The following is a 27,698-nucleotide window of genomic DNA, read 5'->3' on the forward strand; positions in this document are numbered from 1 at the left end:
GCCTTCAGGCTGACCTGACGTTCTCCGACCCCAGCCCGGAGATGAGCTTGTCGGCTGCAATCAGCCGCCGCTCCATGATCTCGGCCTCCTCCTGCAGTTTCTGCTTCTCCAGGATGGCCGCCTCGTACTTGGCACCCAGGGCCTCCAGCTCCCGCTGGATGGCCGCCAGCTCGTTTTGGATGCGCTCCAGCTCCCGCTTGGTGAGGTAGAAGTTCCGCTCCAGCCTGGCCACCTGTGGGCGGATGGTGAGGTCTGGGATTGTGGTACGAGGTGGAACCAGTGGCAGCACGCCACCCTGGGGGTGCACAGCTGGCACTACATCCCTGGGCAGGGCAGTGTCCTGGGCCCAAACTGGCACACGTGGGCCAGGGCCACCATGAGATGACACTTCGTGTGGTTCTTTCAGAAACTCAGGGTGGGGGACTCCCAAAGACAGCACTGGCCTTCCTGTGGGCTCCAAACTTTGAGTGACAAAATGGATCTTACAAGGACGAGTTCCACCTTGGCTGTCATTTTGACCTAACTGTTCTCAACAGGGACCAGTTCTGTCCTGCAGGGGACATTTCTGGATGTAATGATTTGGTGGTGCTGGGGTCTGGGGGTGCCAGAACCTCTTGGAGAATCACCTGCCCAGGACTGAACCGTGCAGGGTGGGGAAACGGGCACCTTTTTAAAGACTGTGGCCACTCCCCCAACACACACAGCACCCAGGGCCAGGCCAGGCAGAAGCCGGGAGCCTGGTGCTCCACTCAGGTCTCCCACAGGGGTGCAGGGGTCCAAGGACCAGGGCCAGCACCTGCCACCTCCCAGCACGGGTATTACCAGGAATCAGAACCGGAAGTGGAACCAGAGAGGACTGGGTACACTGTCCCCAGCAAGGCCATCACCATGCCCCAAGGTTGCCCCTCGGAGGGCTTTGCTATCCACTCATCACCCAGAACTAGGGAACCTTCCAGACCCCAGGACTTGGGGTTCCTGTGGCAGCTAAGCAAGGGCGGAGCTCAGGAGTTGGCTCCCAGGGAAGTGCGGCTGCAGTGCGCAGCCTGGCCCTGTGTGCGGGCACATACCTTCTCTCTCTTGGGCTTGATCTCTCTGAAGACATCACAGTAGCCCATGACGGCCTCAACAAACTTGAGCATCCCCAGGCCGGCCTTGCTCACCGCCTCCATCTCCTCGATGCTGGTGTTCAGGGTCCGCAGGAGGCCTGCGGGCAATGGGGACGGGGCAGGGATGGCCTTGCTTGCAGACAAGGGAAGGGGAACAGGTCCCTCCGTCCTTCAGCGCCTGGGGGACACCAACATGGGCCCAACTAAACCAAACCATGGCGAGTGCCCAAGGCATCCCATGACCTGTGACCTCCCTAGCACTGAGGAGGTGGAGGGGACACGCAAGGGGTGGTGGGTCCAGGGTAGAAGCAAACCACACGCACCCCAGCCACACCTGTCCCCGGGAGCAAGTTGTTGTAAGTGGAAGCGCGTGCAGTCAGCACTCAGCCAGACCAGGCCAGCTCTCCCCGGCTATGGCCAAGCCAGGCCTACAGGAACATGGGCTGCCCCGCCGGTCATGCCCGCTCCCCCTGCTGCCCTGCTTTGCCGTCCTCTCCCACCAGGGACTGTTGGTCCTCCTGCAGGACGGGCAGCCCGGACACTAGCTGACCACAGCGGCCCCCTCCTGCATCGGTGGACACTCACTCTTGATGTTTTTCACTTGGCTCTGGGTGATGGCGTCAAAATCAAGCTCCATGAGCGATCGCAGGAAGTTGGGGTCGGACATCATGCCCTTGGCCGTCTTCCAGTTGAGCTCCTTGTAGCCCTTCATGATGAGGAGGCACTCACACACCGTCTGCACCTGCTTTGGCGGCTTGGCGAATGACCTGGACCGGAAGGAGGCAGGTCTCAGGGACCCGGCCAGGGGAGGGCAGGGCTCAGGTGCATGGGTGGCTCCCGGGGGACGCCAAGGTGGACAGGTCTCAACACTCATGGGCACTGCTGGCAGGGAGCAGCTGGAGACAGGGACAGGCATCATCTACAGAGTGGGGGCCCTTGCCCATGGGGTGGGGCCATCAGATCCCAATCCAGGCTCCAGGGAGCTGGCCAGGCACCACAGGGCGACTCAGGCTCCAGGGAGCTGGCCAGGCACCACAGGGCGGAGCCTGGGACTCCCCATATTTCCTCAGCCTCTCAGGAATGGCTGTCATGGTCGGTGCCACCTCCATCTGTCTCCAGCCACCAAGTGAATAGATGGCTGCTGGGCTCAGATGCCCCCCTGTGCCCTCCAAGCCTGGGGTCCCCATGGGCTCTCATGAGGCTGAATCACCCTTTCCTGGAATTCTTTGACTTAACAGTGCACCAGCCAAGCACACAGGGACCCAATCCCAGAAGGGAAGGATGGGGCGACGGCTGTGTCACAGAGGCCAGAAGGACCTCTGTGGCCTTGGAGAGACAGTGCCTAGCTCCCGGGCCCCTGTGGCCAGCTGTGCATGGGAGCTGCAGGCACCATACGGCCACGAGGAAAATGGGAGAAGGCCAAGGACACAGGGAAGTGAGGCGGGGAGCAAATGACGGAGGGCCCGGCAACAGGTGTGAGCACCTGGGGGATCTTAGGGCTGTGAAAAGCAACTGACCCAAGAAGGAGGGGACAAAGGCAAAGACAAAAGACAGAGAGAAATGAAGAGCAAGAATTACAGAAACGCACGCACACAGAGGCAGAGAGAGAGACTGAGAAAAGGGGGCTGACCGAGCCTTCCGGACTGGGCAGATCTCCCCTTGCCCACTCCCTGCAGCCAGGGTCAGCCCGATGCCAGCACCAAACCTGGGGACTGAGGGCAGGGGCATCAGACCAGCACAAGAGAGACCTTAGACCAGCGTGGCTGTCAGGGAAGTTGGTGACACCACTGGCCGCCAGTGGGAGCCAGGCCCAGGCCACTGCACTGGGACCACTCGTGGGGGAGAGCGGTCATGAGCTGGGTCAGGACCCGGCTGCAGGATACTGGGCACATGAACAAGTTCAGGACTGTCCAGGTCCCTTGGTTTTCCCGCCCAGAAAGTGGGCACACACTTGTGAAGTCTGCCAAGTACATGAAAACCAAGTTTAATACTATGATGGAGTGCTGGCAGCACAGGGCGGAGGATTAGCCCAGGGACAGATGCCCAGGGGGCCTAGGGACAGATGCCCAGGGGGTTCAGGCGCAGACGCCCAGGGGGGCTGGGACAGATGCCCAGGGAGGCCAGGGACAGACGCCCAGAGGCCTCAGGGACAGACGCCAGAGGGGTCAGGTACAGACGCCCGGGGGGCCCAGGGACAGACACCCAAGGATCCAGGGACAGACACCCAGAGGGGCCGCACATTCATCTGTGGACCAAGAACCCTGCACAGGTAGGAGGAAATACCAGGGAAATTATTACAATGCCACCAAACAAAACATACTAAGTCCTGCCACACGGAACTAAAGGCACACACGCACATGCGCACACACGCATGCACACACCTCATCAACAAAGTCAAGGGGCCTGTGACAAGCAGGCACGATTTTAAAAGCTACCCCCCAGCGCAGCATTTAGCCCGGCAGTTAAGATGGCTGCTTCCTAGCTCCTTGTGCAGTGGGGACTCAACTCTTGGCTCCAGCTCGGGATTCCAGCTCTCTGCACACCTCCCCCGCCCCCCGGCCCGGGAGGCAGCAGGTGCCAGCTCAAGCACGAGGCTTCCTGCCACCCATATAGGAGACCTGAATTGACCTCCCAGCCATCAGGTCCTTGGGGAGTGAACCAGTGGGTGGGAAGGCTCCGTCTCTTTGTCATTCTGCCTCTCAAACAAAAGAAAACTAAAGCTAATCCCTGTATTATATAGATAGCTCCAAGGCCCAGGGTTGTGGTGTAGCAGGTTAAACCACAGTCCAGCATCCATATGGGCAGCATTTGGAGGTCCAGCTGCTCCACCTCGGATCCAGCTCCCTTCTAATGCACCTGCATCCACGTGGGAGACCTGGATGGAGGGCCAGGCTCCTGGCTGCGGCTTGATCCAGCCATCGCGGCCGACTGGGAGTGAGCCAGCAGACAGAAGGTTCTCTGCCTCTGCCCTTTAAATCAATCAATCGTTTTTTTTCTTTTCTTAAAGATCCTGGAAATGGATATGGAAATGAAAAGCACAAAAGGAACACTGTTCAACATTATGAAGGCTGTAGATCACAAACCAACAACCTATTCCAAACTGAACGGGAAAAAGCCCGCGGAACAAGAGGAGGACACCGAGCCTCAGCACGCCTACTCAGTGAGAGCTCTGAGGGAGGAGGAAGGACAGACAGCAAAACTGGGAAAGAGAAAAATCATCCATATTTACAGATGACATGATCACACATGAAAAACCCACACACTCCTCCCAAACACTGTTAGAATCCATCAACCAAGGCAGCGATGTTGCAGGCTGCACAGTCGGCACACACACGGAAAAGCAGCTCCTCTGGGTGCTAATGATGAACTCGGAGAAGCCAGAAACTATTCACAACAGCCACAAAAAATAAAATTGTTAGAAATGAATTTAACCAAAAATGTGAAAGACCTCAATGAAAGTTATCAAACACTGATGAAATAAATTATCAAGGATGCAAAAAAAAAAAAGGAAAGTTATTCTTTGTTCATGGATTGGAAGAATCAATATCATTGAAATGTCTATATGACCTCAAGCAATCTACAGATTCAACACGATCCCGATCAAAACACCCATGCCACTCTACAGAATTAGAAAAACAACCCTAACCTTGACACGGCATCACGGGAGACCGAGGATAGCCAAAGCGATCCTGAATCAGGAAAATCCAGCTGGAGGCTCCGCAGTCCCGGCCTTCAGAGCAGCCACAGAGCTGCGCTAGTTAAAGCAGTGTGGTCCTGGGACAGGAACTGATGCAGAGATCAGTGGGGCAGAATGTAGATCTGAGAAGATCATCCACACATAGAGCCAGCTGGCTTTGACAGTGCTCAGACTGCGTGCTTGGGTAAGGATAAACTTCAACAAATGCTGCTGGCAAAATATTATACACACACATATTATACACACATATATAGGACAACGCCTTTTGCAAATGGCCTTTCTGACAAGGATTAATATCTTGAGTCTATCAGTAACTATAAAAAGCTGAGAAATGGGCCTAACACTACAGCCTAGTGGCTAAATCCTAACCTTGCAACCCCCAGGATCTTATGTGAGCACCAGTTCATGTCCCAGCAGTCCCACTTCCCATCTAGCTCCCTGCTTGTGGCCTGGGAGGGCAGTTGAGGATGGCCCAGAGCCTTGGGGTACTGCACCAGCGTGGGAGACCTGGAAAAAGCTCCTGGCTTCGGATTGGCTCAGCTCCAGCTGTTGCAGCTGCTTGGGGAGTGAATCATCGGACAGAAGATTTTCCTCTCTGTCTTTCCTCCTCTCTGTATATCTGACTTTGCAATACAAATGAATAAATCTTTTTTTTTTAAAGCTCAACATCACTTAGCCACCAGGGAAACACCAATCCAAACCACAATGTGTGCTCGCCTCGCCCTGGTCAGAACGGCCATCTAACAGAGAGGGCTCCCAGTGCTGGCAGGGCCCTGGTCAGAACGGCCGTCTAACAGAGGGCTCCCAGTGCTGGCGGGGCCCTGGTCAGAACGGCCGTCTAACAGAGACGGCTCCCAGTGCTGGCGGGGCCCTGGTCAGAACGGCCGTCTAACAGAGGGCTCCCAGTGCTGGCGGGGCCCTGGTCAGAACGGCCATCTAACAGACAGGGCTCCCAGTGCTGGCGGGGCCCTGGTCAGAACGGCCGTCTAACAGAGGGCTCCCAGTGCTGGCAGGGCCCTGGTCAGAACGGCCATCTAACAGAGAGGGCTCCCAGTGCTGGTGGGGCCCTGGTCAGAACGGCCGTCTTACAGAGAAGGCTCCCAGTGCTGGCAGGGCCCTGTAGGAAGGCAACGCGGGCACTCTGCGCGTGGGACTGTGAACCAGTGTCGCCACTGCAGAGAGCCGAGTGGGGATCTCTGAAAGGTGCCTCTTTCTTACGTTTGAAAGGCAGAAACAGAAAGAGAGAGAAAGAAAAATCTTCCACCGGCTAGTTGGCTCCCCACCTGGCCGCACGGCCGTAGTGAGCTGGGCTGAGGCCAGGAGCCAGCAGCTTCTTCCAGTTCTCTCTCACGGCACAGGGATCCAAGCACTTGGGCCATCTTCGGCTGCTGTCCAAGGCGCACCAGCAGGGAGCTGGCTTGAAAGCGGAGTAGCCGGGTCTTGAACCAGTGCCCACACAGATGCCAGAACTTGAAGCACAGCTTTTACGACACCCCAGAGCCAGGCCCATGAAGAATTCTTGACAAAAGTAGGAACAAACTTGTGCTAGGATCCAGCAATGCCACTGGGTACAGACCCAGTGTGAGCGCAGTGGGTCAAGGAGATCTTACAGCCCAGTTTACAGCAGCACTGTTCAAAACAGCCAGTCTCTGGGATCAGCCACAGAGCACTGTACACACGCAATGGAATATTATTCACCCAGCAAAACAATGAAATGCTACCATCTGCAGCGAAAATGGTCTTAACTGGAAGACATCATATACAGTAAAATAAGCCAGACCCAGAAAGACAAACACCGTATGTTCTTCTCTATACAGTGGGGGCTAGAATTTAAAAAGCACCCTAAAATAAGAAAAAATAAAGAAGCGTCTTCTATCAGTATCGGTTTTGTAGAACTTGTGAGCCAAGACTTTAGTCAATATAGCAGTCACTTCATAACAGCTAAGACACAGGCCAGCCCAGAGGCCACTGCCGGACAGCGGCGCACAGGCCAGCCCAGGGGCCACTGCTGGACGGCGGCGCACAGGCCAGCTCAGAGGCCATGGCCAGACGGCGGCGCACAGGCCAGCCCAGGGGCCACGGCCGGACGGCTGCACACAGGCCAGCCCAGGGGCCACGGCCGGACGGCGGCGCACAGGCCAGCCCAGAGGCCACGGCCGGACGGCTGCGCACAGAAACTGTGGACTTCACACCATGGGGTGCTGCTCAGCCACTGCAAAGAACGGAATCTTGTCTTTTGCAAATTAATGGAGCCAGTTGGAAACCATCATGCTTAGCGAAATAAACCAGTTCCAAAAAGACAACTGTCACATGTTTCTGATTTGTGACAAAGCACCAAAACGTGAAATCTACAAGATGAACATCCCGCGACACACCTGCTGGTCACACCTGTATCTACATTCTTCACAGGATTTCCAATCCCCCCCTTTTTTTTTTTTAAGATTTATTTTTATTACAAAGTCAGATATACACAGAGAAGAGACAGGAAGATCTTCTGTCCGATGACTCACTCCCCAAGTGACCGCAATGGCCGGTGCTACGCCAATCTGAAGCTGGGAGCCAGGAACCTCTTCCGGGTCTCCCACACGGGTGCAGGGTCCCAAAGCCTTGGGCCGTCCTCGACTGCCTTCCCAGGTCGCAAGCAGGGAGCTGGATGGGAAGTGGAGCTGCTGGGATTAGAACCGGCGCCCATATGGGATCCCGGGGCTTTCAAGGCGAGGACTTTAGCCGCTAGGTCACACCGCCAGGCCCATTCCCCCCTTTTTTCCTTACTTGCCATGTCATAGCATCTTTACCTATTAAAGTGTGAAGCTTGGGATTGTGACACAAAAGGGAACTATTGTAATAATTGGGGAAAAATAAGTGAGTAGATAAGGAAAGAGGAGGAGGGGAGGGAAGAGCCCCTAGGTTTCTAAATTGGCATCATGATATCTACTCATTTCATATAAATAAAATAGGGAAAGGGGGCTGGTTTGTGATGGCTCAACAGGCTAATCTCTGTCTGTGGTGCTGGCATCGCCTAGGGGTTCGTGTCCCGGCTGCTCCACTTCCCCTCCAGCTCCCTGCTTGTGTACAGGCCTGTGCAGGCAGTGGAGGACGGCCCAAGCTCTGGGTCCCTGCACCTGGGTGGGAGGATTGGAAGGAGGCTCCTGGCTTTCAGCTGTGATTGGCTTAACTCTAGCTGATGCAGCCATCTGGGGTGTGAGCCAGCACATGGAAGAGCTCTTTCTGTAACTCTGCCTTTCAAGGAAAAATAAATAAATCTTTAAAAAAAAATCACCTGGTACAAAATACAACAGACAGTAGTTGCCTCTGGGAACTTTGTAGGAGGTAACTGTTTTGCACACATCCATACTGTTATTATCTTACAGTTGGTGTACAATTTCAAAACTGTGCTAAAACTATCTTTATTATTTAGAAATTAACAGGAATAGCTGGAAAAAAGTCAGAACCTGAGAAAAAGGAAGCTATGCTGCTATAGTTTATTGGCTTTTGATGACAACCTACTGTATGGGGGTGACATGGCCGCTTTTCTAACCAATTGTTGCTTGCAGCTGTTCTGTGTTGCCACTAAACTAAGGCCTTTGGTTTAGAAGGAAGGAAGCAAGCCACCAGCCAACAAACCATTCACACATAGGGAGATTGTGCGACTATCCCAGCAGCTTCCCACAAATGAGGCTAAAGGTCCAGGCCACTTGCGAGACAAGTCAAAATCCCAGAGGCTGGGCACCAGAACCAGGCAAGACTGGAGCGCTGCACTGCGCCCCCTGTTGGCGAGGCCCGAAAAAGGCAGGTGCTCATGGACGCCAGGGAGAGCTAAAGGGGCTTGGTCCCCTCCAAGGTGACCCGGCCACAGGCCTGGCCATAGCAGTCCCATTCCCAGAACTGAGTCCCGCGGAGGTACCTGGCCAACCCACCCTGCAGCTCGTCCTGCCTTGACCTCTGCTCAGCATTCAGCACCAGGGGTCACTGGGAGGACAGGCGTCCAGCAGGGTGGACTTCACCACACTCCACTCTGTGCACCCCCAGAGCATGTGTAAGCAGACAGGCATGACCACAGCACAGCGGGTGACCTTCGTGGGCCAGAGGGCTAGCCTGCATCCCTCAGTCCCTGGACATCCACGATGCCTGTCTACTCTCGGGCCCTGCCTCACACTGCGTCAATGGGGACACATAACCCCTACTCTCACAAGTCCTCACCCCCAGCTATCTGTTCTGGGCATTCAAGGCCACTGACCCGAGAGTAGCACCTGACCCCACCACCCCTGCTTGCAGACCTCCCTTCAAAGTGCACATTGCCCACTGCCCAGCCTTGGCCCCTCTGCCTGAACCCCAAGGTGCAGGACTACACTTCCAAGCATCCACACAGCCACCCCCCAGCACCCCACTGCAGAGTATGGAAGCCACCCAGCCACCCTCCTTCCTGCAGTAACGAGTGGAGTCTGCAGAAGACTCAACCACGTTTCCCCAACAGAGACAGCAAGGCACCAGCTCCCAATGGGCGCACGGGCAACCAGAGAAGACAAGCCGCTGTGTGGCCAGCAATGGGCGGCAAACCCGGGGCAGGGGCTGGGCAGGCAACGCGGGGGGTCAGGCACCTTCCTGAGCAGCTACACTCAGTAGCTGGGGGGAGACCCTCCGCCCCCCTTCCCACCTCCTGACTCTACTGGGGACAGAGCCATGCAGGGCGTGATCTGCAGAACACCTGGGGGCCCCATCACATCCCCCTAGCCCACTCTGGGAAACCAGCGTGACTGGAACCAGTCAGCTCCTCCACTTGCCACTCTCAGCAGGTGTCGAGCGCCTGTTTCCCTCTATGTGTTTCCTGTGCCAGGAGCTGACCGACAGGCCCCGTGCCCGGAAGCCTCCATGCAAGCTCGCTCCAGGCCCGCAGGCGCCACATGAGGCGTGCGCTCCACACCCGCCCAACGGCCTGCCACCTGGGAGCGGCCCAGGCGCACCTGTGGCAGCGGCTACCTGATCTCGGTGACGTCAGACTTGTCCAGTTTCTGCAGCTCCAGCTTGGCGGCCTCCAGCACGGGCATGACCTCGGCCAGTGCCGTCTCAGCCTCCGTCTTCTCCGTGGCAATCATTTTGTTTTGCTCTTCCACCTCCATGGCCTTCTCTTCTGCCAGCTTCTTCTTCTCCTCGGCTGTGGGGGCAGGGGAAGACACACTTGCAGCAGCCCGGGGACACCTGCGGAGCTCTGGCCAGCATGGCAGCTACACGGTCCACGCCAGGGTGGTTGCTCTGCCCCGGACCTGCCCACTCCCTCACAGGTTCCGCAAGGGTCCCCAGCCCAGCCTGCAGTGCTGCCTGCCCCCGTGCTGTCCCTGCTGTACCCTCCTCCTGGCTTAGCTCAAGCCCAGCTGGGCAGCCATCCTCTGTAAGGGACTACCATCGTCTCTCTGTAGTTTCTCGGGTGCTGCCTGGCTGCCTCACCACACCACTCACATCCCCCTGCCGCCCCTCCACACCCACACCCTGCACACCAGGCAGTATACAGCACTCGTGACGGCCCCAGAGTCAGTGCGGCTGTGCGGGCCAGCTGCACCCTGTCAGAGCTCTGCGCCAGGCATCCCACTGGCAGGAGACAGGGTTGTGTGCGATGACACGGGGGTGGCAGGGGCCCTTAGAGGCCACACTGTGTACACAGATGCTCCCACTCAAGATGGGCCACACCCAGAGAGTCGTTGAAAGCTGAAGCAGGACCGCCCAACCTGCACGGCACTCCAACTCAGCAAGCCCGGGGCACGAAAGAAGACAAGGGCCCCTGCCAACCACGGGGCTGCCTGGGGACTGCGGCTCCTGCGGCTGCTGGCACGGGCAGACAGGATGGGACCACCCAGTGTGAGACTCAGAGCAGTTCAAAGTTTGCAATTCCAAGGCCAGCATAGTGGCAGTGTAACATGTATAGCTGCCACTGCAGTGTCGACATATTATTTGGCCAGTTAGAGTCCCGGCTGCTTCAATTCCAATTCAATTCCCTGCTAGTGTGCCTGGGAAAACAGCAGAGGATGGCCCTAGTCCTGGGTCCCTGCACCCACTGGGAGCCACAAGGCACTACGCACAGACCCCCGGGAGTGTGTGTGTGGCCAGTGCGGGGGCCACTCACCTATGGCCGTGTTGGTGACAATCTCATCCAGCAGGGCCTCGCAGGCAGCCGACTTCTCAGCCAGCACAATCCTCTGCTCAGCCAGCTTCCGGTTCAGCTCGTCCAGCTGCACCGTGGCCTCCTTCAGCTTGTCCAGGCCACCCTCCAGCCGCTTGCACTGCGCTGTGTGGGGAGGAGGGGCAGTCGGCCGCCACGTCATCACAGCAGCCCCACTGCTGCCCGTGCCCCCGTGTCAGACTGCCCCCAGTGGGGGCTCATGCACGACAATGTAACACTGGGAAGTGCCAGGTGTGTTCTGGTCCCTGCTGCCCGTTGTTGGGCACTGCCCAACGTGAACATGGCACAGAACTCCATCAAGGTCATGGATGATGGAGTTCAAAGGCAGGCCATTGTACCTCACACGGCCAGCAGCCATGGCCAGGGCGTGTTGTGAGGGGTGGTTCTCGGGTGCACCTCACATAACCAGCAGCCATGGCCAGGGCCCGTTCTGAGGGGTGGTTCTCAGGTGCAGGCATTTGGGTCAGCAGCTAAGATGCTACTTGGGTCACCTGCATCCTTTATCAGAGGGGCAGGGTTCAAGACCCGGCTCTGCTCCAGTCTAGCTCCCTGCGAGCACTCCCTGGGAAAGCAGTGGAGGACAGCCCAAGTACTTGGGCCTCTGCAACCAAACAGAGACCCAGACCTAGATGTTGTGGACATTTTGGGAATGCACTGGCAGAAAAAGATCTCCCTCTCTCTTTGCCCTCCATTGTTCAAATAGAGAAATAAAAATGTTAAAAGCACTCCACAGCCCAGCACATGGCTCCATCAGACTGCATCTTGGATGTTGGTCTGGAGCTGGGATGTGCACAGCCCAAGACCAGAAGCAGAAACAGGAGCAGGTGGCACTGGCCAGCCCCAAGGAAGCACTCCCACGTGGCAAGCACAGACAGGGCTCTCCTTGGCTTTGACTTTGAAGACTGGAGTTTGCTAAGGAACATCAGCTTCCAGGAAAGATCAAGGTGGGCACTGGGGCACGGCAGGTGGGCCTGCCACTGGGGGTACCCACATGCCCCATCTGAGCATGGTCTCTAGCCACCTCTGAAATTGTTCCCCAGGAGGCAAGCTGGGTAGCAGCAGGTACTCAGGTGCCAGGGCCCTTGATGGAGGCCTGCACAGAGCCCTGGCCAGCTCCAGCAGGTGGCTCAGGTGCCAGGACTCGGCTCTGGCCAGCTCCAGCTGCTGCAGGCATACAAGGAGTGAGCAAGCAGTAGAGGATCTCTTTTCAAAAACTTATGTGAATATGCAGAGCCATGCCTTTCTCAAGCAGATGAAAATAAAACATGTCACCACTTGAATCCTTACTCTTAATAAGCCCTGATTTCTGAGTTAGTCTGAGCCCACACACCCATGTGCCCACACGCCATGTGCCCACACATCCATGTGCCCACACGCCATGTGCCCACACACCCATGTGCACACGTGCCCATGCCGCACCTATGTTGTACTGTGTCTTCTCATCCAGCAGCTTGGTGTATGAGTGGATGAAGTCGAGGTAATTCTTGGGGGTCACGTAGTTGCTGCGCCTCAGCTTCTGCAGGAACTGCTTGCTGAATTCGTCCACTGACTCATGGACCAAGACAACGTGCTCCACCAGGTCGTCGATGTTGCTCATGGGAATCATGGGATTGTCCCCTGGAGGGCAGGCAGTGGGAAAGGAATCCGCTTAATACTGGATCTGAAAACCTGAGGGCAGAGCGTGGGCCCTCAACCGTGAAGGATGGAGTCACTGCTTGGAGGCGACACCCCAAGAACGGGACTCAGACATCCCAGGGTTGCACTTGTCACAACAGCCAGAAGGGGCCACCAACACCACCAGGCATCCTGGATGGATGGGCACGCACAGCACGGCCCATTCACCCAGTGTGAGATGATCCGATCATGAAAGGGCACACAACAGTGACAGGTGCTACGATGTGGCTGAGCCTTGGGGATGCTGCTGGAAAAAGCCAGAAACAGGAGGAGGATTCTTGCAGGATCCCGTGGGGACGGGCAGGAGAGCATTTACCAGAGCTAGAGGCTGGACGAGCTACTGCTGACGGGGTAGAGTCTTGGTTTAGGTAGATGAGAAATGGCTTACAGATGGGTAGGGCTGATGTGTGCACAGGACCATGGAAGCCCCCTGTGCACCTAGTATTCACTAAATGGAAGTGTGTTGGTGTGTGAGCACAAGAAAAATGGTCATTGTTTTTCTGTCTTGCTTGAATGGCAGAGAGAGAGATGATAAGACAAATATTCTACCTGCTGGATCATTCTGCAAATACTTGTAACAGCCAGGGCTGAGCCAGGCTGAAGCTGGGACCCGTGAGCCCCTCCTTGTGGCCTTCTGATGAGGGGGCCCTGCCCTGTGGCCTCCCTGGGTACATTAGCAGAGAGATGGGGCTGCAAAGGGAGCTGCGATTCAAGCCAGAGTCCCCAGCGACATCTTAATGCTCTGCCCAACGTCTGTCTCTACAAGTGATTGTTTTTTAAATTGAACCCAAAGAAAGGGAAGGGGCAGCTATCCACTCTGAGTGGCTCTTCATGGCCGCAGCCTGGATCTGTAGGAAGCCAGTTCTCCTGGTACCCGCAGGGGCTGGGAGGGCTCATCCGGCCAGTTCCCGCAGCACCAGGTAGGCCGAATGGGACCCCATGGACATGTAATGATGCTGCAGGCAAACCAGCTGTGCTGTCACACAATCGAACAACATTCATGATCTGTGATGCTGAAATACTGATGCCCAACAGCAAATCCAAGCGCCAGCGGGAGGGAGGGGCCAACGGTGTGCCCACAGAGACGGTGGAGCATCACCAGCCTGACTGGTGACCTCCATCCCAGGGGAAGAACAGCCCAGCACCAACCAGTCACTGGACCTGTGCCACACATACTCATGTACTCACTGTGTCTGCCCAGAGCCAAGCGCTGGCCAGCCCAAGTTCAGCAGGAAGAGCCTGGCAACCCTCAGCGACACCGTCAGAATGGAACCGACACCTCCCCGCCCCCAACCCACACCTGGCCCTGTCCCCAGAACTGCATGGTCCAAGTAAGAACTGTGGCACCTATGAGGGCAATGCCAAGGGCTTATGGGAACATGGGATGAGAAGACGTTTCTTGGAGCCAAGCTTGTGGTGTAGTATGACACTCACATCTCCCAGGAATGCAAGGTCAAGTCCCAGCTGCTCCACTTCCCATCCAGCTCCCTGCTTGTGGCCTGGGAAAGCAGTCGAGGACGGCCCAAAGCCTTGGGACACTGCACTCACACAGGAGACCCAGAGGCAGTTCCTGGCTCCTGGCTTCGGATCGGCTCACCTTTGGCCGTTGTGGGCACTTGGGGAGTGAACCAGCAAGTGGAAGATCTTTCTCACTGTCTCTCCTTCTCTCAGCATATCTGCCTTTCCAATAAAAATAAATAAATCTTTAAAAATAAAGTTTACATTGATGCAAAAAGTTTTTGAAAACCACTCCTGGGTTTTCGCCCACTATGCACACTCCAGGAACTCTGCAGCCCTCTCGCATGTTCGACATGCATACGTAAGATCCGCAGATATTTGCTTTTCTTCTTAGAAATTTTAAAAGATGTTTTTAATTTTTTAAACTCTCTAATAGATAAGCAGATATTTGTAAGGGTGACACTATGACGGGTTTTCAAAAGGGCCACAGACAACATTCCTTATCTAACACCTTCGTTACACGAGCATCAATGGATCTGCACGGTGTCCCCTGTCAGCTGTCCCACAGCCGCTCTTTTTCTGAGAAAAAGATTTTCCCTAGACTTTCGGTGACTGGCTTTCCTCAGGAAATGTCTCCGAGATGTCCTCTGGGTGAGGGTCAGCAGCTTGGTCCAGGCACAGCCCTGAGCGCTGTCCCTCGACCTGCAGCCACGGCCACTTGGTGAAGGGGCCCTGCGACCAACCAAGCTTCCCTTGGCCAGGTAAGCGGGGCAGCGTGTGGCCTTAGACTGGCTTTGCCCACGCTGCTGTCGCTGACCGCTCACCGGAAACAAAGCAACCAAAGAACTCCAGCTGGTGGTGAGCGTAGAGCGACAGGATGCTGCAGGTCTCCGCTTTGGGGGAGCCGGGTGGGGGGTGCAACTGCAAAGGTGCTGCTTGTGCCCCCCACCTTCCGGACCAGAGTCACCAGCTCCCACGTGCGGCCCCTGGTGGCCACGTGGGAGAGCCAAGAGCCCCCGGCTCCTGCCCAGTGTGGGCGCCTGAGAGAAAAATGGCAGACAGGAGCTTGCTCTCTTTCACAAACACTTAAAAAGCAAATAAAAACGTTGAGACGCAAAACCCATCATCTTGTTAAGGCTGGCAATGCAGCACCCAGAGCAGCTGTGACTCACCCAAAAACGACTTGGCCACAGCGTGCAGGGCCTGCGAAGGCCAGGGCAGGAACCAGTCAATGCCAGTATTGTTCACCAGCCCTGGAGGAGAGAGAGGGGAGGACAAGGTGACTGCTCTGTGCCCTGCCGGCCCGAGGGCCTGGCCATGGCCTCCAGTGGAGACACGTGGTGGGTGGGCCCGAGTCTGAGTGACAGAAAGCAGGGTGTCCCAGCCTTGGCGCTGACGTCTGGGGCCAGCCAGGCCCTGCAGAGTTGTGGCAAAGTGTCTCCCAGCCCAACATCCCTGGGGAGGAAGGGGCAAACCCATTGCTCCCCCACTAGCAGCCTCTCTTCTAACAAAACAGGAGACACGGAGCAATTTTCTAGAAGGGGAATTTTTCTAGAAGGGGAGCGAGCAGAGGGCCCCTTTCCCAGAGCCTGCAGACCCTGCCCCTGGGGGGCGGAGTGTGTGGGGACCTTGGCACCCAGCGGACAGGCAGTGAGGCCCGCACCTGCTCCAGGCCCTGCCCCCTGCTCCTCTTGCCAGGCAGGACCCCATGGGTGTACCTGCTGCTTCCGAAGGTGAGGGGCCAAGTGCAGGCTCCCCGGGCAGGGGGTACCTGGAAAGTTCCTGCAGCGAGTCCTCAGGGTGTCCCCCACAGGCGACATGCCCAGCACAATATGCAGGTTGTTGGCACTCTTGCTGACAAAGTACTGCCACAGGGACTCCTTGGCCGGACCCAAGCCCAGCCGGGCGGCCTCCTGTCCGATCTGACTGAAAACAGACTCCTTCTCCTCCTCCTGAAACAGCGCAGGCACGATCCCTGGGGGGCAGAGACACACAGTGGGGGCCTTGGGGCCACCGTGCCACTGCTGCCGCCAGAGTGGCCCAAGCTGTCCCCACAGTCACTGTTCCCCCCTCAGCAGGGGACAGCCAGGGTCTCCTGGGCAAACATGAAAACGAGCCAAGCTGCTGCGGGGGGCTCCGCCAGGGGGCAGCTGGGACCCATCTGAAGGACGGCCTTCGCCTCGACCTCAGCCCTACCTGAGGTCAGCATGTTGTTGATGAGTTCCAGGAAGCCCTCTTCGGCCACGTGTGCGTCCGTGAACAGAAAGATGATCCTTCTGTTCTCAACACCGAGCTTCAAGTAAAGGTTCTTTAGATCCTCCCGGAAATTGTTCTCAGAATAGCCACGGCTGAGCAGGATCTCAAACACCTTCAGGACAGAGGGCCGGGTCAGGAGCGGCCGGCCGGCATGGGCGGCCAGGGGAGGCGCCCGGGCCAGCGTTTGGTGTTGCACTGGGGGTACCACGTGGGATGCCCACATCCCACTCAGAGTGCCTGGGTCAAGTCCCCACCCCCCCATTTCTGGTCTGTTTCTGAGCACCCTGGAAGGCAGCAGGTGGCAGCTGGATCCGTGCCACCCCCACGAGGGACCGGGATTGAATTCTGGTCTCCCAGCCTCAGCCTGGCCTACCCACCTGTTGTGGGTATTTAGGGAGTCAAGCAGTAGATGGAAGATCTCTCTCTGTCCCTTTGCCTTTCAAATAAAATGATCTAATTAATTCATTGAGTGATCTGGTTAAATAATTAAAAATGAGGCCCAGCTAGGAGAGAAGGAACCAACATGCCCAGACCCCTCAGGCTAATTTCACAAGATGCCGAGTGACCAGCTCAGGATGCAGAGTCCCCGACTGCTTCCAATGGAGCAGGGCATGCGCTCAGCCTGTGCTCGCAGGGAGGTGGGAGCCATGGGGCAGGGGCACAGGTCTGTCCAGGTGGGCATTTGAGGGCACAGGAAGGTCAAAGGGATGGAGGAGCTGGCATGGGGCACAGCAGGCTAAGCTGCTCCCTGTAACACACTACATTCCATACATGTGCCAGTTCAAGTCCTGGCTGCTCTGTTTGCCATTCGGCTCCCTCTGACACACCTGGGAAAGCAGCAGAAGGTGCCCCCAGTGCCTGTGGCCCTGCGGCTACATGGGAGACCCAGATGGAGCTCCCGGCTCCTGGCTCCCGGCCTGGCCCAGAACCGACTACTGTGGCCATTTGGGGAATGCATCAGCGGGTGACTCTCCCTCCTCTCTCTGCCTTTCAAACTGATAAAAGAAGAAGAGACGGGGGCCAGTCCCTGTCGTGGGAATGAGGTGAGGGTGGGAAGCTCACAATGCCGGGACAGGCTGCAGGGAGGTGTGTGAGGCACTCAGGTGAAAAGTCAGACTCTCCAAAACCCCTGAGCACGCAGGAAGCCAATCCCCACCTCGCAGCCAGCAGTGAAGGCGGCCAGCCTGGCCAGCGACTGCTTCCCAGAGCCGCCGACACCCACCAGCAGGGCGTGGCCGCGGTCCATGCGAATGATGCGGTGTACACGGGTCAGGTGCTCCAGGGCGTCATCAAAGAGGACCAGGTTCATCTTGGTGTTGCTCTCGTTGTATTCCTCCAGGATCTCCTGTGTCGGCACAGGAAGCAAAGAGGCAGGTGATCGGCCCAGCGGCCGCCCTGCAAGGGCCCTGCAGCCCCCAGCGCCACCCCTGATGCCAGCTGTCTGGGAGGCAGCAGCAACGACTCAAGTGTTTGGGTCCCTATTAAGACAGATGACGGGGCTCGGCTCGTAGACCTGACAGGGACCGTCAAAGGAGTCCAGCAGATGGTTGGAGCCCCCCAGGAGGGAGCAAGGTGACTTCCGGGGGCTGTCCTTAACATCAGCCCCACGCGTTGCTGGGGTGGGAGACACTGGCTGGGATGGGCACCCGTGAACACCTGGAACAGGGCCTTGGCCGCCTCGTAGTCCTGGATGTCCTCATAGACACGCGTCTCCTCCTCCTGGAGGGCCGAGCGGAAGTCTCCGAACAGGATGGGGTCCCGCATCACCATCTCTGCATCGTTGCCGAAGTGCGCAGCCACCAAGCTGCCTATGTGCTCCTGCACCTTTAAACACAAGCCCCTGTGAACCCCAATACACCCCGCAGCAAATACTGCCCTCTTAGCAAAGCCCCCCCCACCACTAGTGGCGGTGTGACTCAGAGCGACCCTGCCCCCGTCAGGGTCTGTCCAACATGCCATGGGGTTGGGCCATGGCACCACCCGGTCCCCTCCATGGACCCAGAGCCCAGCACTGACCAGCATCTTGTCCGTCTCGTTGATGAGCCGGTCATGGAAGACCCTCAGACATTCGTTCCTCCAGACGCGCACCATCTGCCCCACTGTCTGGAACCTGTGCCAAGAGGCCACGGTCACCTCGGGGGCTTGGGCAGGGGGCCACCTCACTGACCTCGCCCCTGGCAGTCTGCGACAGATCCGGCAGCCAACAGGGGCCTTGACTGTGAGTTCCATGCGCACAACTCCCCCTCCCAGGGGGTGATCAAGAACATCACCCCCAAAAAGCAGCACTAGAGAGCTCAAATCAGCTCCTGACACCCATGCGCCCCCCAGCTCCCAACTCACTTGTACTTACAATCAGCACCAGGCCCCCTGGAAGCTCCTTTTCCTGGCAACCAACTCTGTCTGGCCCAGTTCCAGAACTTTTCATGGTTTCTGCTGAGAGGTGTCTCTCTCCCCACTCTCCTAACCCTTGCCCAAGCCCTGCAGCTATCTTGCCCGGGGCTGCCGCTGGGGGCCCCAGAGCAGTGTGGGTACCCGAGAGTGTGGGTACCAATCCACATTTCAGTGTTATGTAGTCAACTGGAGGATGCTTGCAGATCTACCTCAGTGGATACACATACCCACTTGGGTTAGTTAGTGACAAGAGTTCCAGCCCTAGACTTAGCTGTCCTCCCTTGAAGACACGCACGGTGGAAGCAGCTGGCAACTGATCACCAACACCAACCTCCAGAGGCCAGCACCTGGCCCTTCCCGGGGACACCACGGACACCTGTCCAGCTGTCCCGACTGTGGCTGTCATTGGCGCCACCAGTCATCCCAAGGGCTCACAAGGGCATCAGGGACCGCATCCAGCCATGCCCTGAGTCACACAGACCATCCAGTCCTCTGCCTGGGAACAATACAAGGTGGTTTCCACACCCACAGGACCCACGGCAGCAAGGAGGCCCAGACTCACCGCTCTGGGTTGGTGAGGACGAGCCCATTGAAAACCCGCGAGAGGTCTCGGAGGTTGAAGATGTAGTGGAACTTGGAAGGGGTGGGTGGCAGGTCCTGGACGATGTTTTTGTACAGCGCCAGGGTGCAGGACGTGAGCAGGCCACTCACGGCTGCGATGCTCTCATGGAATGTCTACAAGAGGAAGACACCCCAGCCCGTCACCAACCGAGGAGCGGGTAAACGAACAAGGCGGAACATGATGTGGGCACAACAAAGCCATGAACGGCTGACACACGGCAGGGTGGGCCACCCTCGAGCACGTGACACAGGCAGACATGGCAGAGAGAGAGAAGGAGGGAGACAGAGCGAGATCTTCCGTCCACTGATTCCCTTCCCAAATGACTGCAAAGGCCAGGCTGGGCCAGGCCAAAGCCAGGAGCTTCGCCCGGGTCTCCCACTTGAGTGTAGAGGCCCAAGGACTTGAACTTTGGAGAGAGTGCTTTAGCAGGAAGCATCAGGAGCAGACATCTGTGGTCCAGATGAATGGGGGCATTTGCAGGGACACAACACACCACACCGACTAGAGCAAGAAGCGGCACCTGAGGAGTATCTGCTGCATGCATCCTTCCATCTGCCCAAAACCTGCAGCAGCAGGCACCATCACCACGCCCCACTCCAGGTGAGAATGGGGGACGAGAGAGCCTGAGGGTCTCAGCTAGCAGGAAGGGGCCAGTTCCAGAACCCAGGCCCCTCACACTTCCTGCTGTGACTCCACATGGGACACAAAGCCCAGGGCCACACTCGACAGCAGGCTGCAGGTGGCTTTGCCATGGAGGGCCCCTCCTTCCATCATAGTAAGTCAGAGTTGTACTTTACAACTGTACTGGTATACGGATGAGCTATACCATTGCTTCTGCTTTGAGGAGGAAACTAACTACATAGCCCAGGGCCTGGTGCACCTGCTATGCCTGCACATGGCTGACTTCCGGCAGGTTGCCCACAGCCCACAACACTTCCCTCCCAGCTTGGCTGTAACTGACATCCAAGTTACCGAGGTGTGGCCTTGCAGGATGGAAGAGTATATGAGGTGCAAGGATTCCTCTGAAGGGAACGGGACGTTGAAGACGCTGAACAGCGAGATGAACCTCGGGTCCACCTCATTGCGGCCTCCTCCAGCTTTGCCCATGGCCGCGATGAAGCCAAGGTCACGGATGTTCTTACAGTTCAGTTCCTTTCCCCTGTCGTACAAGTAGCCTTTCTCCAGCAGCAGCTTCAGCAAGGCAATTGGCTGTTGGGTGCCATATTCATCCACCTGGATGTTATTTTTACAGAAAGAGAACTGTATCACCAGGCAGAACACAGAGGGGCTTTCCCTGAGCGCCCAAACATCTGGACACCCAGCCCAGCTCTCCCCTTCAGAACACCCTGGTCTTGGTCCCAGAGCCTCTCCCAGCCCACAACTCATTCAGTTATGTGGAGTTTTTTTTATTATTTATTTATTATTTTTAATTCATTAATTACAGTGTATTATGTGACACAGTTTCATAGGTACTTGGATTCTCCCCACCCCTCCCCAAACCCTCCCTTGTGGAGTTTTTAAAGTCTCCTCATGTCTCGAGAGTAGGGCCTACATAGATTTTATACATGACATAGCCCTGGTCCTACAGGAGTTGCTCAGTAAGGATAATTAATTGGATGGGTGGATGGAAGGACGGGTTATGGCAGATGGATGGATCATGGATGGAGGGATAGGGTGGGAGAAATGGGTGGATGGATGGGTGATGGATGAATGAGATAGACAGATGTCTGGATGGGTGGATGGACGGACGAGTGGATGAATGGGGGCTGGGTGGGTGGATGGATGGATGACGTATACAGATGGATGAATGGAAGGGCAGGTGGGTAGGTGAATGGTAGAGTGGATGGGATGGGTGGATGAGTGGATAGATGAATGGAGAGGTAGATGGGTGGATGGGTGGGCTGGTGGATGGGTGGGCTGGTGGATGGGTGGTTATGTGGATGGACAAGTGGATGAGTGGCTGGGTTGAAGGGGTGATGGATGGGGGACAGGTGGGTGGAGGGGGAGGTGGGTGGTTGGGTGGACTGATGAAAGGTTGGTGGATGTTAAGCAGATGAATGACCAAATACAGATGAATAATTGCATGAACAGACAGATAAGCAGGTGAATAAATAAGCAAATTGGTGGGTCCATGGGTAAACAGAAGAAGTGGATAAATATGGGAACACATGAATGGATGAGTGGGTGGACAAACATGAATGGAAAAACAGAAGAATCGATGATCAAATACATGGAGAGGTGAATGGGTGGATGGATGTGAGTTCTGGTGTGGCACACATTCCTGGCACACAAACCATGTTTCTGCCAAAGGACACAGATGTAAACTGTGGTACATTAAGGAAACGGCCACTCCCAAGCTTGGGCTCTAGCACATGCCCATCACTGTCCCCTTTGAGGAAGCTCAGCGGTGGCTGTGCAGGCTAACAGCCCAGAATGTTCCATGTGCACCAGCTGCCCTCCTCTGCCCCTCCTGCAGCCCTGCCCCCACCCCTACTGTCAGGCACCTTAGGCATGTTCATGTCATCCATGAACACCAGCAGGCGCTTTCCCATGGGGGGCCCATACGTGTCTTTGGTTCGCTTCTCCACACTCGCTTCCAAGTTCCTCTGGATGTCCATGGACGTGGTGCGGGAGGAGAAGTTGACGATCAACACAATCTGGGGCAGAAAGCGGAGGAGTCGTAACTCGGGCCTCTCCTTCCTGGTTCCCCACGTTACCACACACCACGCAGACCCTGCGTCCCTGCCACACCGGGCCTGTCCTGATCGTGCAGGAGTCTGTGACCTGGGACCCACGATCCCTGACGCTCAAACCAGGGACTCCACCCTTGGCAGGTAGTGACTCACGTTGGCCTCCTCATTCAGGTTTTTGAGGAAGTTCTGCGTGGTGGCCGTCTTGGAAGTGCCTGACTCCCCCACCAGGAGGACCGGCTGCTTGGTCCTCACCATCTGCTCCAGCACCCAGGTGCTGCGTGTCGTGTCCACTGTGTGAACTGAAGAGAAGCAGCAGAACAGGGGAGTGAGGAGCACCTGAGTCCCAGGGACCCCACGACAGGTACCAGCCAGATCAGGGGTGCCGGAGTCCCAGGGACCCCACGACAGGTACCAGCCAGATCAGGGGTGCCGGAGTCCCAGGAACCCCATGACAGTTACCAGCCAGATCAGGGGTGCCAGAGTCTCAGGGACCCTATGACAGGTACCACCCTAAGCTGGCCTAGGGCCCGGACAGCACACCCAGGAGCACAGCTCTCTTCCTCAAAGCTATCACCCTGCTGTGACTTCTCCCAGCTTTACAAGTTGTAGCTTCCTCAACGGGAATGCCCACTCCTACACCACCATCACTTCAAAAGGGTGACTTGGTGGCCGGCCACGTTAAACCTCCTCTTGTAATGACAGCATTCCAAACAATGTCTTCTCAACATCCAGGTTCCTCCCCTCTCTCCCCAGGTCCCTGCTACTGCTCCCGGGAAGGCACTGGATGACAGCCTGCGTGGGGGACTCGGAGGGCAGCCCTGACTCCTGGCTTTAGCCTGGCCCAGACCCAGCTGTTGTAGCCAGTTGGGGAATGAGCCAATGGAGGGAAGATTGATTTCTCCCTCTCTCATTGATTAAAAAAGTGAATCTTCACTTTTTAAAGGTTTCATTTGGTAAGTCAGAGATACGTGACAACCGCTGCCTGTCACATACGCACCTGTGTGCCTGGATTTCTGGACTGACAGGAGAGAGGGAGGGTGAGGGCAGACCTGGCTCACCTCTTTGTGGAGTATCCATCCCAGGATCCCAGAAGCCCCTAAAACTATGGAGAATGCCACCCCCCACCCACTCCCCACCCATGCACCTGCTAAGTTTCTGCCTGTTTCCTCATTCCTCTGACCAAACTTAGGTCATCCATTGGATCCGTCCACACCCCACTTACCTAGGATGTCGATAAACTTCCTCTCTGGAGAGTGAATGTACTCTGGAACCAGTTTACTCCATGGGATCCACTGGTTGCGTTTGGCGTCAAAGTGGAAGTCGTACAAGGTCGGAAGGTGACCTGTGGGGAGCAATGATCTGTCCACTTCCCTTGGGGACACAGAACCACAGATTGTGTCCTGACCTGATCCTTGGGAAGGAGGCCATACAAGGGCTTGGTGGGGCCAGGCGGGCAGCAGAGAGGACTAGGAAGATGTTCCAGCCTGAAGACCTCAGCAGATGTTCATGCTTTGCAGAACAGGACAACCACTGGCTTTGACCCTTCACTGGGTGATGGGACCAGCCATGCAGCTGGGCCAGAAAGGTGAGCCTGCTGCAGGGGATGGAACTGAGGGAGCAAGCAGCCTGGGGTGGGGGGCATGGGTGCACATGGGCACAATGCCCTCCAGGGCGTGTCCCATGGCAAGGGACCAATCAGCTGAGGCTGCTGGATCTGCAGTGGGAGGAGGTCCTAAGTAGCAGCTGTCACATCTCCCGTCCAAAGATGTGTGCAGACAGAGGGGAGAAGGACCCGATGGAGCTGCAGCCCAGCCCAGCCCAGCCCAGCCTGGTCCAGCCCAGCCCGGTCCAGCCCAGCCCAGCCCAGCCCAGCCCAGTCCAGCCCAGCCCAGCCCAGTCCAGCCCAGCCCGGCCCAGCCTGGTCCAGCCCAGCCCAGCCCAGCCCAGCCCGGCCCAGCCCGGTCCAGCCCAGCCCAGCCCGGCCCAGCCCAGTCCAACCCAGCTGCAGCCAAGTCCAGCTCAGCCCAGTCCAACCCAACCCAGCAGTTGCAGGCACTAGGGAAAGTGAGCCAGTAAATACAAGATCCCACTCTCTGCCTTACAAATGAAAATAATTAAATAACCATTAGAAAGAAGAGGAGGGACCAGCCACATGACAAGTCACCGTGTACAGGTCCCCAGGTCCCCACGGTCCACACCTGGCAGCTCCCCGGGCTGGGCCCACACTCCCTCAGTGTCGGCAGTGGGCAGAGAGGCGATGCGCTTGATACACTCGTCAAATCTGCTGCGACCATCTTCAAGCAGGGAGGCACCCAGCGAGCAGCAGAGGGCTTCCAGGAAGTAGCACTCCAGCACGTCAGGGTCCTCCACCTCGCCTTCGAGCAGAGCATCCAGCATCTTGGTCAGCTGTGTCACCTGGTGCCCAGGAAGACAGCTGTCGTCAGCCCACAGAGCCCACCTGCATAGTGTCAGCTTGAGCCCAGACACTGGAAGCCAGGAGCCCGGATGACAGGAGCTGCCCTGCAACCCACACACATGCACACAGGAGTGCAGCTCCCTGGGGCCCCCGAGGGCTACGAGGGCTGCTCACCATGTTGAGGTCGGTCTGAGGGACGATAGTCTTCAGCTTCTCCCCCTGCCGTCCATCCACAATGCCCTCCACGATGACGTTGATGAGGTAGGGCACATACTTGTCAAACAGTCGCTCCAGGTCACTCTGCTCCACCTGGGGGACAACAGCACCCCGCAGCACGTCTGAGGGGCTCCCCTCCCCCCACCACTGCCACCATCACCCAGGAAGCCACTCTTGGTGGCATCCGAGGTTGCTGCTGGCAGCATTTCCCATGGGTGAAGAGGTTGGTCCTCTGTGACATTCCAATGCCACGGAGAGCAGGCAGACAGGCAGGGAGTGCAGCAGGAAGGCAAACACGTTCCACTGGACAGAAAGGACAAGAACACAGTCAGGGCGAAGTGTGGACAGCCATGAAAGGCGCCTGTCCCCACTAGGGTCGCACAGGGCTGGAGGCATCCCACCAGCCCCCTCCTCACTGCTTACTCGTCTCTTTCCCGGGGTCATTCTGTCCCTGTTTCCAGCTCCCCACTGGCCCAGGACCCCTTCTAGGGACACAGCTAGGTCATTATCAAAACCCTTTTTGATAAGGCTCTCACGGTAACCCCGAAGTGGTTGCACCACCAGCCACACTCACCTGTCACAGCCATTCCTGCCCCTTCCAAGGAGCTCTGTGCCACATGCTAGGGTCCAAGGTCAGAAACTGCTAGATCTCAATGGTCTGGCAAGCCTGGTCCTTCACACACAGGCTCATTCGGCGACACACCTCTTGGCTACCCGGCCGCCCTTCTACTCCCGCAGAGAGTCTAGCAGGCACACAGCCATCTCTGCTTGTGCAGACACGGCCCCGGCTGCCTCCACACCATTATGGGAAAGCTGAGTGGTTGCCAAAGAAACCACACAGCCCATGAGACTGGCCACAGTTACCGTCCAGCTCATCACAGGGCAAGCTTGTCAGCTCCTGGGCTGGACCACCAGAATCACTGCCCGGCTCACCAGCTGCGAGTCACCTGCGACTCAGCACGCACGTTGGCTGCACATCCACGTGGTCTGTGCTCAGTAATGCACGCTGGCCATGCACGCGGGCCTGGCCCCCAATCACACTCCCCAAGGCCACATCACATTCACATCAGAAACACTCCTCACCTTGTTTTGGATCTGGTTGACCCATTTTTTCCAGTACGGTTGATACTTCAGGTTTTTGGGGTCCACATAGACCATCCCACATCGAGACACGGTTGCAGGGGAGGCATACTGCAGATCTCCAACCTGCAGGTATCAAGACCACCACTCACAAGGGAGAGACTGGGCTCAGTGCTTCAGACTCTGAAAACCCGAGCCATGGGGCTGGCGTGGTGGCTCAGTGGGTTAACCCTCTGCCATGCAGTGCCAGCATCCCATATGAACACAGGTTCTAGTCCTAGCTGCTCCACTTCAAATAATCTTGCTCTTGCAAAATTTTTCTAATGAAGCCTTAGCTTGTGATGGAAAAATTACACTTTTTAATGTTTTCTTCTACTATTGAGAATGAAAACATTATAGGCTATCTGGCAAAAGTAGGGAAGCATAAAAAGCAGCTAAGTTGTTTGAGCCCCAACATTCAACAAGCTCCACTTCAGTAGGGGTAAACCTAGCGAGAACACAGGAGGACCTGGAACACTGACAAATGTCTCTCTTCCCAGAAAGTCCCGGCCTATCGGATCACTCAACGCACAAAACTTCACGCACTACCAAATTACACAGGCTAAGTGAGCAAACACTGAGGACGCAAGCAAGTCTCAGAACCACAGGCACGCAGGACACGGTGGGTGTTCGAGAAGAGACTGCAGGAAAGCAGAACCAGACAAGGAGGGAGAGAAGAGTAGCCGCTCACCTCGAAGAGCAGCGCACAGTGAGCCTGGAGCCGGATGCGCTCCCCGTTTGCCAGCGTCAGCAGCTTGTTGTCATCCATCACGGAGTTCATGTTCTCCACCCACAGGGCATCCACATCTCCGTCAAACAGAATATACCTGCGGCGAGCACGGGGAGGGGAGGTGTGGGCTCCGAGGGCTCCCCGGCCCGGCTCGTCTCAGCTGGCCTCCCGTGGGTCCGCCGATCCACGGACGCAGCAGCGCCGAGCTCATCACTAACACTGGGGCATGAACGACCTCACACGGACAGCCTGGATCTCCCCTTTCCAAACTCGTGGCTCGCTCGTTTCCTTATGGAATTGCACACGCATTCCCACATGGCAACGTGCTGCCAACGCTGATCGTTTGCTGCCCACTGAGGCAAAAGTCACGAGAGCCCACGGCCCGTTGCCTTCTCTTTTCAAAGGCTTATGTGAAAGGCAGAGGCAAGGGAGGAGAGGGAGAGACGCGTCTTCCACGTGCGGCTCCCTCCACAACATGCAAGGCCGGGCCAGCAGCTTCATCCAGGTCTCCCACACGGGTCGCAGTGGCATCTTCTCTGCTTTCCCAGGCCATCAGCAGGGAGCTGGATCAGAAGTGGAGCAGCCAGGATATGAGGTGGCACCCATAGGGGATGCTGGGGCTCCAGGGGTCGCCCTAATCCGCTGTACCAGACCTGACCACCCCCGCCACCTGAGGTTGAGAATTGACTGTTACTGATCACTGGTTATAATCCCTGGTTTTCTTATGGTAGAGTTAAAACGGGACTATTTCACACATCAACATGGAGTGGGTAGTGGGGTCTCCTTGCAAAACACCCGGAAGCTGTGACTGTGACTTTATGGGAGCAAGAGGTATCTGCACATGACAGTTCAAGATCTCAAAGGCTCATTCCAGGGTTCCCAGAGGGGCCCCAACCCAGTAACAGATGTCCTTCTAAGAGCAAAGCACAGGGGATTCTGAGACACACAGTGGCCTCAGACACACAAACACATGGCAGGAGCTGGGGCAGTGCAGCCACGAGCCAGGGAAGACCACGGAGCCACCAGGGGCTGAGGCAATGCAGCCACGAGCCAGGGAAGACCATGGAGCCACCAGGGGCTGGACAAAGAGAGGACTGTTCTCCCTGGTCCCTCAGAGGGCGCACAGACTAGCCTACACCTCGACTGGA

At 56.8% G+C, this 27,698-nt stretch overlaps 1 protein-coding gene across 1 annotated transcript in view; it reads right to left on the minus strand.

The window, feature by feature from the left end:
- DNAH10 (dynein axonemal heavy chain 10) overlaps positions 1 to 27,698 on the minus strand; it is an 85,445-nt gene that overhangs the window by 14,364 nt on the left and 43,383 nt on the right. Inside the window, exons 40-60 of the mRNA XM_036496384.2 lie at positions 26,512 to 26,647; positions 25,785 to 25,907; positions 24,660 to 24,794; positions 24,268 to 24,484; positions 23,292 to 23,411; positions 22,223 to 22,368; positions 21,881 to 22,033; positions 20,349 to 20,609; positions 19,317 to 19,489; positions 18,380 to 18,473; positions 18,020 to 18,187; positions 17,520 to 17,708; positions 16,304 to 16,475; positions 15,879 to 16,082; positions 15,280 to 15,360; positions 12,395 to 12,592; positions 10,919 to 11,080; positions 9,781 to 9,955; positions 1,692 to 1,873; positions 1,068 to 1,204; positions 15 to 232 (exon numbers count right to left, since the gene is read on the minus strand). Of these exons, the coding sequence (XP_036352277.2) occupies positions 15 to 232; positions 1,068 to 1,204; positions 1,692 to 1,873; positions 9,781 to 9,955; positions 10,919 to 11,080; positions 12,395 to 12,592; positions 15,280 to 15,360; positions 15,879 to 16,082; positions 16,304 to 16,475; positions 17,520 to 17,708; positions 18,020 to 18,187; positions 18,380 to 18,473; positions 19,317 to 19,489; positions 20,349 to 20,609; positions 21,881 to 22,033; positions 22,223 to 22,368; positions 23,292 to 23,411; positions 24,268 to 24,484; positions 24,660 to 24,794; positions 25,785 to 25,907; positions 26,512 to 26,647 (3,444 nt within the window). The remainder of the gene's footprint in view (positions 1 to 14; positions 233 to 1,067; positions 1,205 to 1,691; positions 1,874 to 9,780; positions 9,956 to 10,918; positions 11,081 to 12,394; positions 12,593 to 15,279; positions 15,361 to 15,878; positions 16,083 to 16,303; positions 16,476 to 17,519; positions 17,709 to 18,019; positions 18,188 to 18,379; positions 18,474 to 19,316; positions 19,490 to 20,348; positions 20,610 to 21,880; positions 22,034 to 22,222; positions 22,369 to 23,291; positions 23,412 to 24,267; positions 24,485 to 24,659; positions 24,795 to 25,784; positions 25,908 to 26,511; positions 26,648 to 27,698) is intronic.

Source organism: Ochotona princeps, chromosome 29 (assembly GCF_030435755.1).
Source record: "Ochotona princeps isolate mOchPri1 chromosome 29, mOchPri1.hap1, whole genome shotgun sequence".
Classification (NCBI taxonomy): Eukaryota; Metazoa; Chordata; class Mammalia; order Lagomorpha; family Ochotonidae; genus Ochotona; species Ochotona princeps.